Source organism: Schistocerca cancellata, chromosome 3 (assembly GCF_023864275.1).
Source record: "Schistocerca cancellata isolate TAMUIC-IGC-003103 chromosome 3, iqSchCanc2.1, whole genome shotgun sequence".
Classification (NCBI taxonomy): domain Eukaryota; kingdom Metazoa; phylum Arthropoda; class Insecta; order Orthoptera; family Acrididae; genus Schistocerca; species Schistocerca cancellata.
In genome coordinates, this window is record NC_064628.1 from 730,648,597 (window position 1) to 730,660,991 (window position 12,395).

General features: G+C 44.5%; 1 protein-coding gene across 1 annotated transcript in view; it reads left to right on the forward strand.

The window, feature by feature from the left end:
* LOC126176539 (solute carrier family 22 member 13-like) overlaps positions 1 to 12,395 on the forward strand; it is an 89,425-nt gene that overhangs the window by 16,724 nt on the left and 60,306 nt on the right. Inside the window, exon 2 of the mRNA XM_049923695.1 lies at positions 2,383 to 2,604. Within this exon, the coding sequence (XP_049779652.1) occupies positions 2,383 to 2,604 (222 nt within the window). The remainder of the gene's footprint in view (positions 1 to 2,382; positions 2,605 to 12,395) is intronic.

Below are 12,395 nucleotides of genomic sequence, written 5' to 3' on the forward strand. Positions count from 1 at the left end.
ACTGCAACATTCTATATTGCTACAATTGGTCTCTCAACACTTCCTCTTTTGTCTACATCGAGATGCATCATCTGAAAGCTACCACACGGTGCATGGCAGAGGGCGCCCAATACCACTGCCAGTCAGTCCCTTCGCTGCTTCACACGCAAATTGTGTGAGGGAAAACGACGGCTTATACGATTCGTACTTGCTCCAGTTTCCCGTATCAGCGGGGGAAAGTGAACCCTTACTGCCGGTATCTTATCTTCACAAAGGAAGTATATGGACAGTCGTTTGGGACACGGGATTCGCATTCGGGAGGACGACGGTTCAATCCCGCGTCCGGCCATGCTGATTCACGTTTTCCGTGATTTCCCTAAATCGCCCCAGGCAAATGCCGGGGTGGTTCCTTTCAAAGGGCACGGCCGACTTCCATCCCCGTCCTTCCCTAATCCGATAAAACCGATGACGTCGCTGTCTGGTCTCCTTCCCCAAACCACTAACCAACCAACAGTCGTTTGAGAGTGGAACATGAAAGCTGATGATTAAAAGTCGTACAACGCACTCTCCGCCATGCGCAGTGTGGTGGCTTGAATTATGTATGTAGATGTAGATGTGGAAAGGTTGTGTGACAGAGCAATGCGGTGACTTGAATTGCTGTGCAACACATGCATTGTGAAGTGGCGATACGTAGTAGCTCATCCAATCTAAATTAGGGTGACGGAAAAAAAAGCAGACATAAAAGTGATTACGTAGAGTGATACAATATCAAGAATACATTTTTCTAGTTACCGTATGTAAGTGATTAATATTCCAAGATCACATTTAACGCAAGCGTGATAACCTATAGCAAATGTGAAATACTGGAACGATAAAAAACGGTTTAACAGCTAGAATGTTTAATGCAAGAAAAGAAACGTACATGCATTGCCTTCTACGGATACCAGATGTCAGTTTGTGGGGTGAAGATCCATGCCTGTTGCATTTGGTCTATCAATACAGGGACGGGTAATGCTGTTCGTGGATGATGCTAGGGTTGTTATTCGATGATGCCCCACATGTGCTATACTGGAGACAGATATGATAATTGACCAGGTCTAGGTAACGTGTCGAAAGATGATGGGTTACAAGAGTAGTATGCAGGTAAGCGTTATATTGTTGGGGAACACCGCCTCGAAAGCTTTTCACGAATAGCAGCACAAGAAGCCCAGTCACCAAACTTGCACACTGATTAGCAGTCAGGTTGCGTGGGATAACTAGAAGAGTGCTCCTGCTGCCATACTAAATAGCTCTCCAGACCATAATTCCACGTGTAGTCCAGTGTGCCCAGCATGCAGTTAGGTTGGTTGCATGCCCTCAACTGACATCCTTGTGATTAATTGACGACCTTCACTAGGACCAAGGCAAAAGTTGCTTTAATCAGAAAACAAAACAGCCCTCTACCCTGCCTCAAATGAGGTCTTGCTCTTGCTTTGTACCACTGAAGTCGCAGATGGCAGTGACTTGGCGTCAGTGGAATGCACGCTACAGAGCGCCTGTCATGAAGCTGTCCTTGAAGTAAGCGACATGTAACAGTTCGTTGTGTCACTGTGGTGCCAACTGCTGGTCAAATTGCTGCTGATGTTGCAGTACGATGCGCCAGAGCACCACGCAGAAAATGAAATTCCGAGCTCTCTGTAGCTCCATGTGACTGCCCTTAACCCGGTGTCCTCCCGACCTTACATTATCATAAATTCCGCTGCCAGCAGTCATGTACTGTGGCTACATCCCTCACAAGGTTTGTTGCAGTATCGCAGAAGGAACGTCCAGCATCCCGTAGTCCTACTACGAGACATCTTTAAACTCAGTGGGATGTTGATAGCGTCATCTTTGTCGCCCTAAAGGCATTTTTGACTAACATCAACTCACATCGTCCAGTCTCAAAGCTAACTAACGCTCACGACCGTTATGACGTGTATTTTCATCCTTGTAGTGGCACTACTAGCGCCGCTATTATGTGACTGAGGCCAAATTTGAGTAGACATCTTTTTTATTTCAGATGTAGAAACGCACCAGCCAACTTTCATTTATGTCACGCATCTCCTTCATGGTATTGCAATCACTGTATCTTACGTCCTTATCGTAGCAAAGTGTGTACCATTGGTTTGAGTCTAACGAAAATTTATGTTGTTCTGCAGAGATACACTGGTATGACGGACGGTAAGGTGACAAAATTATACCTTATACTGTAAAATAATGATATGAAAACTGATCGATAGGGATGACTGTTGTGGATGTGACTATGGATTACCTCCTACTCCATATCACCGACTCTTCTCACAACTCCTTTCGCAACCTAAGACCGAGACTTTACGATCTATTTCATGGAGAGAATTTTCAGGTGACTGACTCTGGTGCTCCCAGGTGGTTCCCGGAGTCACCGCGGTGGCTGGCGTGCAGAGGTCGCGAGGAGGAAGTCCAGAGGCTGCTGCGCCGCATCGCCACCACCAACGGCGGACAGCTGCCTCCGTTCGCTCCACGAGTGATGCGGACCGTGGCCAAGGTCCAGAAAGACAGGAAGGGCTTCCTCAGCCTCTTCTCCAGCTCGAACGTCTTCAGGAATACGGTGCTGCTCATCACTGCAAGGTATGTGAGGACGGGAAAAAGGCGGCCAAAGAACTCGTTTGACGAATCATTGTAAATGTAGAACGTCACAGGGGTACCGTTGACAGTTTTCTCCTCTTGCTGTGTAAACAGAGGTTCAGCCGCTAACACAAGTTCATTGTAGTGGAAAATAATACGCTACGTTTAATCAGTTTCCCTAAAATTGAGCCAGAATGAATATTACGAGGTGTTTCAATGAAACCACACAATTCTACTTGTCACAATTTGCAAGATGTGCAACAGAGAGCTCCATGGGAGTGTTCAGTTCACGTATCGAATAATCTCTTTTAATGTAATTTAGAGATTGCTAAGAGAGAGATGTTTCACCAGCTTGCTTTGCATTTTAATGTCATCGTTAAAAGAAGAGGGACTGAGTGACAACTGAACATACTGAACTGAAGTACCTAGACATTAATGGGGAGCTACATGAACACTTAAGAACCGCCCTTTAGTTCTCTCGGACCGAAGTCGTTCTTCAGTTTCTCTGTTCGAACATTCCGGGCATTTCAGGGTAATTAAATCTTAATGAGCAATACCGTCATTTCGGCTTTGGAGCCAGTCTGAAGCTCAATAAAACATCCCTCACTACATGATAAACTTGATACACATCGTGGTGCAAACACATGTCGTCGTCATATTAATCTACCCGAAATTTTTTCCTCACCAGACGCAGTACTGTAAACAATCAAGACGCTCATATGTGAGAGAACAGACCCAGACAAGGAAAAACCGACGTCTATATCTGTACTGCGCAAATCCCATAGTGTGTGTAGTCTAGGCTATCATTACAACTTTCTGTTTCAGTCACGGATACATCGCGGGAAGAATGATTGCTGATAACCTCTCCTTTTTTCTTCAGTCATCAGACTAACGACGTAATTAATGCGCCCCGCCACGAATTCTCCCCTTGACAAATTCTTCATCTCAGAATACCAGTTGCAACCCACGTCCTCAATTATTTGCTGGATGTATTTCCATCTCTGCCTTCTTCTACAGTTTTTCCCCCTATACAGCCGCCTCTAGTACCATTGAGGACATTGTCTCGTGTCTTAACATATATTCCATTATCCTGTCCCCTCTCCTTGTCAGTATTCTCCACAGATTCCTTTCCTTTCCAATTATGTGCAGAACCTCCCCATTCCTTACCTTATAAGTCCACATAATTTTCAATGTTCGTCTGTAGCACAACATCGATTCTCTTCTGTTCGGTTTTCCCACAGTTCATATTTCACTACCATACAATACCGTACTCCAAACCACATTCTCAGAATTCTTCCTCAAACCTGTGTTTGACAATAGTAAACCCTCTAGGCTGGGAATGCCATTTTTTTCATTGCTATTCTGCTTCTGATGTCCTTCTTACTCCCTCTGTAATTGGTTATTTTTCTGCCTAGGTAGTAGAATTCCTTAACTTCATCTACTCCGTGATCATCAGTCCTGATTCTAAGTGTCTACCTGTTCTCATATCTGCTACCTCTCATTGCTTATGTCTTCCTTCTATTTACTCTCAATCCATATTCTGTACTCATTAGACTGATCATTCCATTCAGCAGATCATGCAGTTCCTCTTCGCATTCACCAAGGATTCCAGAGGCGTCAGGCAATCGTATCATTGATATCGTTTCAACTTCATTTTTGATTCAACTCCTCAAGCTTCCTTTTATTTCCATCATTGCTTCTTCGATGTACAGACCGAACAGTAGGGGCGAAAGTCCACATCGCTTTCTTACACCCTTTTTAATTCGAGCACATCGTTCTCGGATGTCCACTCTTGTTATTCCCTTTTGGGTCTTGTACATATTGTATATTACCTGTCTCTCGCTATAGCTTACCCTTATTTTTTTCAGAATTCCGCACACCTTGCACCGTATTACGTTGTCGAATGTTTTTTCATGCGGACAAATCCTATGAACATTACTTGATTTCTTTAAAATCTTGCTTCCATTATCAACGGCGACATCAGAACTGCATCTCTACTGCCTTCATCTTACCTGAAGTCAAACTAATGGTCATCTAACAAACCTTAGGTTTTCTTCTCTATCCTTCTGTGTATTTATTTGTTAGCATCTTGGATGCATGAGGTGTTAAGCTGATAGAGCGATAATTGTGGCCCTTGTCAGCTCTTGCAGTATCGAAATTGTGGGGATGAAGTTTTCCGTAAGTTAGATACTGTGTCGCCAGTGTCACACATTCTACATATCTACGTGAAAAGTGTTTTGTAGCCATTTTACCCAATGATTTTAGAAACTCTCACGGAATATTATCTATCCCTTCTGTCTTATTTGATCGTAAGTCCTCCCATATCCTTTAAATTCTGATTCCAATACTGGATCCTCTCTCTCTTCTAAATGGAACTCTGTTTCTTCTTCTATCACATCACAAAAGTCTTCCCCCTCACAGAAACCTTCAATGTGCTCTTTCCACCCATGCCCTCTCACCTTAGCATTCAACAGTGGTATTCCCGTAGCACTATTAACGGTAGCACCCTTCCTTTTAATTTCACCGGAATTTGTATGGCCTTTATTACATGTTTTTCTGTATGCTGAGTCACATGTCTCATATAGTCATTTCGCTTAGGTTCCCTGCACTTCCTTCTTTTTTCATTCCTCATAGCCTAGTGTTTCTGCATTCCTAAATTTCCGTGAACAATTCTTTACTCTCTTCTTTCATCGACCCCAAGTAAATATTTCTTCTAATACCCATGGTCTCTTCGCAGTTACCTTCTTTGCACCTATGTTATCCTTTCCAACTTCTGTGATTGCAGTTTTAGAGATGTTCATTCCTCTTCAACTGCAGTGACTGCTGAACTATTCCTTATTGATCTATCTATATCCTTAGCTAGCTTAAAGCGTATCTTGTCACTGTTTAGTGCTTCTGTATCCCACTTCTTGTGTACTGATTCTTCCTGACTAATCTTTCAAACTTCAGCCTACTCTTCGTAACTACTATAATGTGATCTGAGTCTATGTCAACTCCTGAGTACGCCATACCATGCAGTATCTGATTTCGGAATCTCTGTCTTACCATGATGTTGGGTTGGGTAGTTTAAGGGAAGAGACGAAACAGCGAGGTCATCGGTCTCATAGGATTAGGGAAGAGAGTCGGCCGTGCCCTTACAAAGGAAGGCATTCGCCAGGAGTCATTTAGGGAAATCACTGAAAACTTATAATAGGATGGCCGGACGCGGGATTGAATCGTCGTCCTCCCGAATGCGAGTCCAGTGTTAACCATGATGTAATCTATCTGAAATCTACCCGTATCACCCGGCTTTTGCCATGCATAACACCTTTTCTTAAAGTTGTTGGACTCAGTATTCACTATTACTAGTTGAAATTTATTACAGAACACAACTAGTCTTTCTCCTCCCCATTACTTGTCCCATGCCCATATTCTCCTGTAATCTTTTCTTCTTCCTTCCCCTACAAATGCATTCCAGTCTCCCATGACTATTAGATTTTCATCTCCCTTTACAAACTATATTACCGTTTCAGTATCCTCATACACTTTCTCCATCTCTTCAGCTTCAGATTGCGACTTCGCCGTGTATACCTGAACTATCGTTGTCGGATTTGGTTTGCTGTCTATTCTGATAAGAACCACCGTATAACTGAATTGTTCAGAGTAACACAGTCTCTGCCCTATCTTCCTATTCATAACGAACCCTATTATTTTCTGCTGCTGTCGATATTACCCTATACTCGTTTGACCAGAAATCCTCGTCTTCTTCCCACGTCACTACACTGACTGCTACAATGTCTAGATTAAGCATTTGAATTTGCCTTTTCTGATTTTGTAGCTTCGCTACCACGTTCAAACTTCTCACGTTCCACACCCTGTCTCGTTGAACGTTATCCATTCGCTAGTTATTCAATATTTCCTTATGGTCACCACCCTCTTGGAAGTCTCCTCCCGGAGATCCGAATGAGGGATTCTCCATTGCCAATGGAGGTATGATCAGTACAGTTTTTCATTTACAGGCCTCATGGCCTCTGGATACACGCTAAACGTCTTTAAGGTAGTGGTTCCTATTGCAGTTTGCGTTGTCATGCCGTTGATCACTGATGACTCTTCTGCCCTGTAGGGGCAGTTTCCTATCCCATGGACCAGATAGTTCCCTAAACCTCTGTATGCTCCGCCATCCTCTTTCAGAAAACCGTTAGCAGAATGAGGATGAGTTCATATGCCGGAAGTCTTCGGTCGCCAGTGCTGATTATTAATCAAAATTTAATGGGTGGCAGTTGTCGAATGCGGAATACAGGGTATTTTGATGACTAATCAAAGACGCTATTCCATTGTCGACTCAAATAATTTTAGTTTGGCTTTACGGCTTTTGGCGAGGGGAAATACACACATATCAAAAAACGTATTACATTACCTCGGTTCCGAGAGGTCCGGAACTTGTATAGAGAATTGGAATAGAGATCAACATAAACATCATTTTCGCCCTTTTTATTGTCAATGAAAACCACACATTTCATGTTGTACCACAATACAGCTAGATCTTCAGAGTTGGTGGTCCACATTGCTGTACACACTGGTACCTCTAATACCCAGTAGCACGTCCTCTTGCTGTATACATCGTGGCATACTATCCACAAGTTCATGAAGGCACTGTTAGTCACGATTGTCCCACTCCTCAACAGCAATTCGGCGTAGAACCTTCAGAGTGGTTGGTGGGTCATGTCGTCCATAAACAGTCCTTTTCAAGCTGTTCTATTCATGTTCTATAGGGTTCATGTCTGGAGATCATGCTGGCCACTCTAGTCGAGCGATGTCGTTCTCCTGAAGGAAGTCATTCACAAGATGTGCACGTAGTGGGGTGGGGGTGAGGGGGGGCAGGGTGGCGCGAAATGTCTTCCATGAAGACGAATGCCTCGCCAATATGCTTCCGATATCGTTGCACTAATGTTCGGAGGATGGCATTAACGTATCGTACAGACTTTACAGCGCCTTCCATGACCACTAGCGGCGTGCGTCGACGCCACATAATGCCACCCCAAAACAACAGGGAACCTCCACCTTGCTGCACTCGCTGGACGGTGTGTCTAAGACGTTCAGCCTGACCGGGTTGCCTCCAAACTCGTCTCCGACGATTGTCTGGTTGAAGTCATATGCGATACACATCTGTGAAGAGAACGTAATGCCAATACTGAGATGTACATTCGGCATGATGTTGGGCCGATCTGTACCGCGCTGCATGGTGTCATGGTTGCAAAGATGGACCTCGCCACTGACGTCGGAAGTGACGTTGCGTATCATACAGCCTACTGCGCACAGTTTGAGTCGTAACACGACGTCCTGTGCTGCACGAAAAGCATTATTCAACATGGTGGCGTTTGTCAGGGTTCTTCCGAGCCATAATCCGTAGGTATCGGTCAACCACTGAAGAAGTAGCCCTTGGGCGGCCAGAGCGAGGCATGTCATCGACAATTCCTACCTCTATCTCCTGATTGTCCGAACAACATCGCTTTGGTTCACTCCGAGACACCTGGACACTTCCCTTGCTGGGAGCCCTACCTGGCACAAAGTAACAACGCGGACGCGATCAAATTTCAGTATTGACCGTGTAGGTATGTTTGAACTACAGACAACACGAGCCGTGTACCTCCTTCCTAGTGGAATGACTGGAAATGATCAGCTGTCGGATCCCCTCCGTCTAATAGGCGCTGCTCATGCAAGGTTGTTTACATCTCTGGGCGGGTTTAGTGACAGCTATGAACAGTCAAAGAGACTGTTTCTGTGATACAATATCAAAAGTCAACGTCTATCTTCTGGAGTTCTCGGAACCTAGGTGGTGCAAAACTTTTTTGATTTGGGTATTAGTTAGCTTGCCTAGGGAAGTACGTTAACGGAACTTCAGTAGTAAACCTCACCGTCTGAAGAACGCCTCTCTTGAAGCGTCTGCGAGTGGAGTTGGATGGACATCTCCGTGACGTTTTTGCAAATAGTAAATGAGTGTGTAACGAAACGCACCTCCCAAATGAACCTATAGCGAACTGCACTGCTCATCTTTGGATCTTCTGTATTTCCTTTATCCATGATTCCTGGAACGGATCCTACATTGCCAGAAACATTCAGCTATTAGTCGAAATAGATTTTTTTAAGCTATTTCCGTTAAAGGTGAACTACATATCCTGACGATTATTCCAAAGAATTTCAGTCTTGCGTCTGACTTACCTGCTACTAATTACATGTGGCCGTTCCACTAGATATCATTCCGTACATATACTCCTAGAAATCTTATAAATGTAACTGCTGCCGGATGTTGTTCTGCAATCATGCAGTCATACAGTAAAAGCAATTTCTGTCTATTTGCATACAATACGTTAATTAGTTTGTTTTGAGGGCTAAATTCTAGCCTCGACCTCAAGCATCGATACTTTGCAGTTCTTACGTTCCGCTACAATTTTCTGTGTTCTCTGTACAAGCGTCCCGGTAATTCTAAAGTTATCCAACACGCTATTAAACATTTTGCGAAAATTAGTGGTCCTGAACATAGCCGTGCGGTACGACAAATGTTAGTTTTGAATCTTAACATTTATCCCCGTTGAAAGTGACGTCCTGTATTCTGTGTGATAGAAAAACTTCACCCCAAGCCTGCATTAGTCTGACATTTCTTTAACTAGTATTTTGCTCATTAGGCAGTAATGGGACATGGGTTAAACGCCTTGGTTGGTAGCAGAGCGTGGTTTCGAACCACGGACCTCTGGGTTATGAGCCCAGCATACTTCCACTGGTAGCAGAGCGTGGTTTCGATCCACGGACCTTTTGGTTATGGGTCCAGCATGCTTCTACATAGTGATACCGCCCGCTAAATTCGCTAGGCAGCACAGGTAATAGGATTGTGGAAAGGTCCTAGGGTTGAGGTCAGTTTCTGCTTCTAATTGTAATTTATTGTAATTCAGTAACCTTTACAACCAAAACGGCACATAGCCGAGTCTTTGCCGAATGCAACATTTTTACGGATGAAGGCCTCCAACAAGAAATCTTAACAAGATAAAAATCCAGTTAAGATGGCAATAAAATAATTCAAAACAAAACAACATACGCGAAATGCAATAAAAATGGTTGAGGGCCACAGTTAAATTCCAAAACTTCAGAACATATTACCATGGACCCTTAAGGCAGAAGGCCGCAGTGTTTAAGCATGAAAGATAAATTTCAAAATTAATTTTGCAAAATTTTAAGAAAACAAACAAATAACCATAAGCCTAAAATTTTAAATAGCTGACAACATATAATTAAACACCGATGGCACTCACAAGGCTTCCAGGGAGGGCTGTCTGCCTCCGTTCACTTAGGTGAGACAGATGGTGAGCCCAACTGTACACTTAATGCGTCGGAACCAACCCAGGGGATGGCCACAGACCGACCGACACGAGTTGCTTCCCGTCAGTGTTACAAACGTGAAAATCCACAATGGAGTATGTATTAGCTTTCAAAATTACACACCATGTTGGACAGCGACAACAGATGATGAAAGAATGCTGCCTGAAATTACGTTAGTGGCCAGGGCATGTAACCGGAACACCAAAGGCCACTAGGCAGAAAATTCCGCTGGTAAACTTGAATTTGAAACAGGGTAATATTTAACTTGACTCAAAAGAACACTGCCAGAATGTACGTCAGTGCCCATGGCAGGTAACAAGAACACTAACGGCCACAAGACAGAGAATTCCACTGGTGCACTCAAATCGTAGTCGACCAAAATAGTTAATTGTACGCATGGCGGCTAAATCTGAGCAGTAGAACCACTCGGTGTTGCTCATCGGAAAACCTCCCCAACAGCAAACCACCGAAGGGAACTACCGCAAGCCGACCGGAGTGGCCGAGCGGTTAAAGGCGCTACAGTCTGGAACCGCTACGGTCGCAGGTTCGAATCCTGCCTCGGGCATGGATGTGTGTGATGACCTTAGGTTAGTTAGGTTCAAGTAGTTCTAAGTTCTAGGGGACTTATGACCACAGCAGTTGAGTCCCATAGCGCTCAGAGCCATTTGAACCATTTTTGAACTACCGCAACATGGGTAGACGTGGCTTGGGGAGCTGAAACCACTACTCAACTTTGACGTCCTGGGTCGGCGAACCAAGAAGTTCGTAGCGATCGGACAGCTCCACATTCGCTCTGACACTGCACAGGGGCTGCTAGCGGTCGCAGCCGACTACACCGCGCGGAGATAGCTTCCCTCGTCCGCAACAACCGACCGACTCCACTCAGAATACCAACAACATTTAAAATCGTTGTTAGCAGACATAACGTCAACTACAAACACAACCTGACAAACGCTTGCCCGAAGAGCTGAACAATACACAACAGTAATTAACCTTTCACGAAGACAAATCGGGAGTCGATGCACACTTACAGACGACTCATGAACGATCGGCGAGGCAAAACGTGTCGACCGGTTGGACGACCGAGCGACGATCCACTAAGACCGTGGCCAGGTTCAAGTGGTGTGTGGCGCCAGTGGTCGGGCGAGCGATGTCGATGTAGAGTTCACTACTCCAACCCTACTAAACTAGTGCAGCATTACAACTGCCCGACAGGCAGGTTTGGACTTCGCTCCCGACGCGTTCTCAACCGACTGGCAGACCCGAAATCGCGACTCGACCTCGCGACGAACTCCCCTACCACAGCAACGACCGGGAAGTATAGCAGTCAAGCAAAGATACCACGAGAGAGGATATATCGATACGCGCTGCCAACGCCGCTCACGGTCAGGCAAAGCAGCAACTCAGTGACAGCAGTTATTTAAATTAACGTAGTGAGGTGCAAGTACGTTAGAAACAGCGTGCAAATGCATAATTGGAGGGAACACGAGCCACGTTCGGCTCAATGCACTTAATACTATTTATTCCACGATCTCGCTCTTTAATTTCACAAGAGCATCATCGTAAACTCTACAATTTATGTCTCAAAATACAGTAGTTGACTGTTACATTAAAGAGCGAAATCGCCCAATAAAACATATCAAGTTCGATTTGTACCTCTCCTGAAAAACTATATTTCAAGCGTTTCTGTTTACCCTGTAGACCAGGGCTTCACATCATACGTGCTCGCGGAGCAAGCTGTGACAACAAGGTGCGAGCACGGAGCAGCGCGAGCACACTACCCCCACTACCGGACAAGAGCGGAGAGTGGGGAAAGTCACGTGGGACACACAACAGCTGCCACCAGTCAATGCAAATCCGCGGCCACCTGCAGGGTTATCACTCACGAATTATTACTGCGACAAATGAAACAAATAAAGGAGAGTGTACACATGCCACATAATTTTATTAGCTCAGTGTATGCCTCTACATTCGCATTAATTTATGAACTATTACACAATAAAAGGTTTCACTGAAGTGTGGGATTCTCGGTTATCTTGTACTTTTTGCCCTTTACAATTGCGTCTGTGTTCGGAGTAATCGTTCTTGTGCATTTTAGGCGCAGCGTGCAGTTTAAATTTCGATCAGACAATAAGTTTCTCAGGCGTGTCTTCTTACATTTCACTGCATGGAACAGTTGTTCGCAAACATACGTGGAACCGTACATTGTAGCCGTCAGTTTGTGCAAACGAGGAAATCTATCCTGAGGGAAGTGTCTGTAGAATTCCAAAATGTTTTTCTTGTTCTGAAATTTGTCTCTGTATTCTCTGTCACACTGCAGGTCAATAATTTCTTTCTGCAGCTCAGGACGAATCTCTTAAATATTCGGTGAATATGGAGAGAACAGATCAAAATCACTGTCTAGTGCTGTCAGATCTTGAAAGCGCTGATCAACTAAACTATGT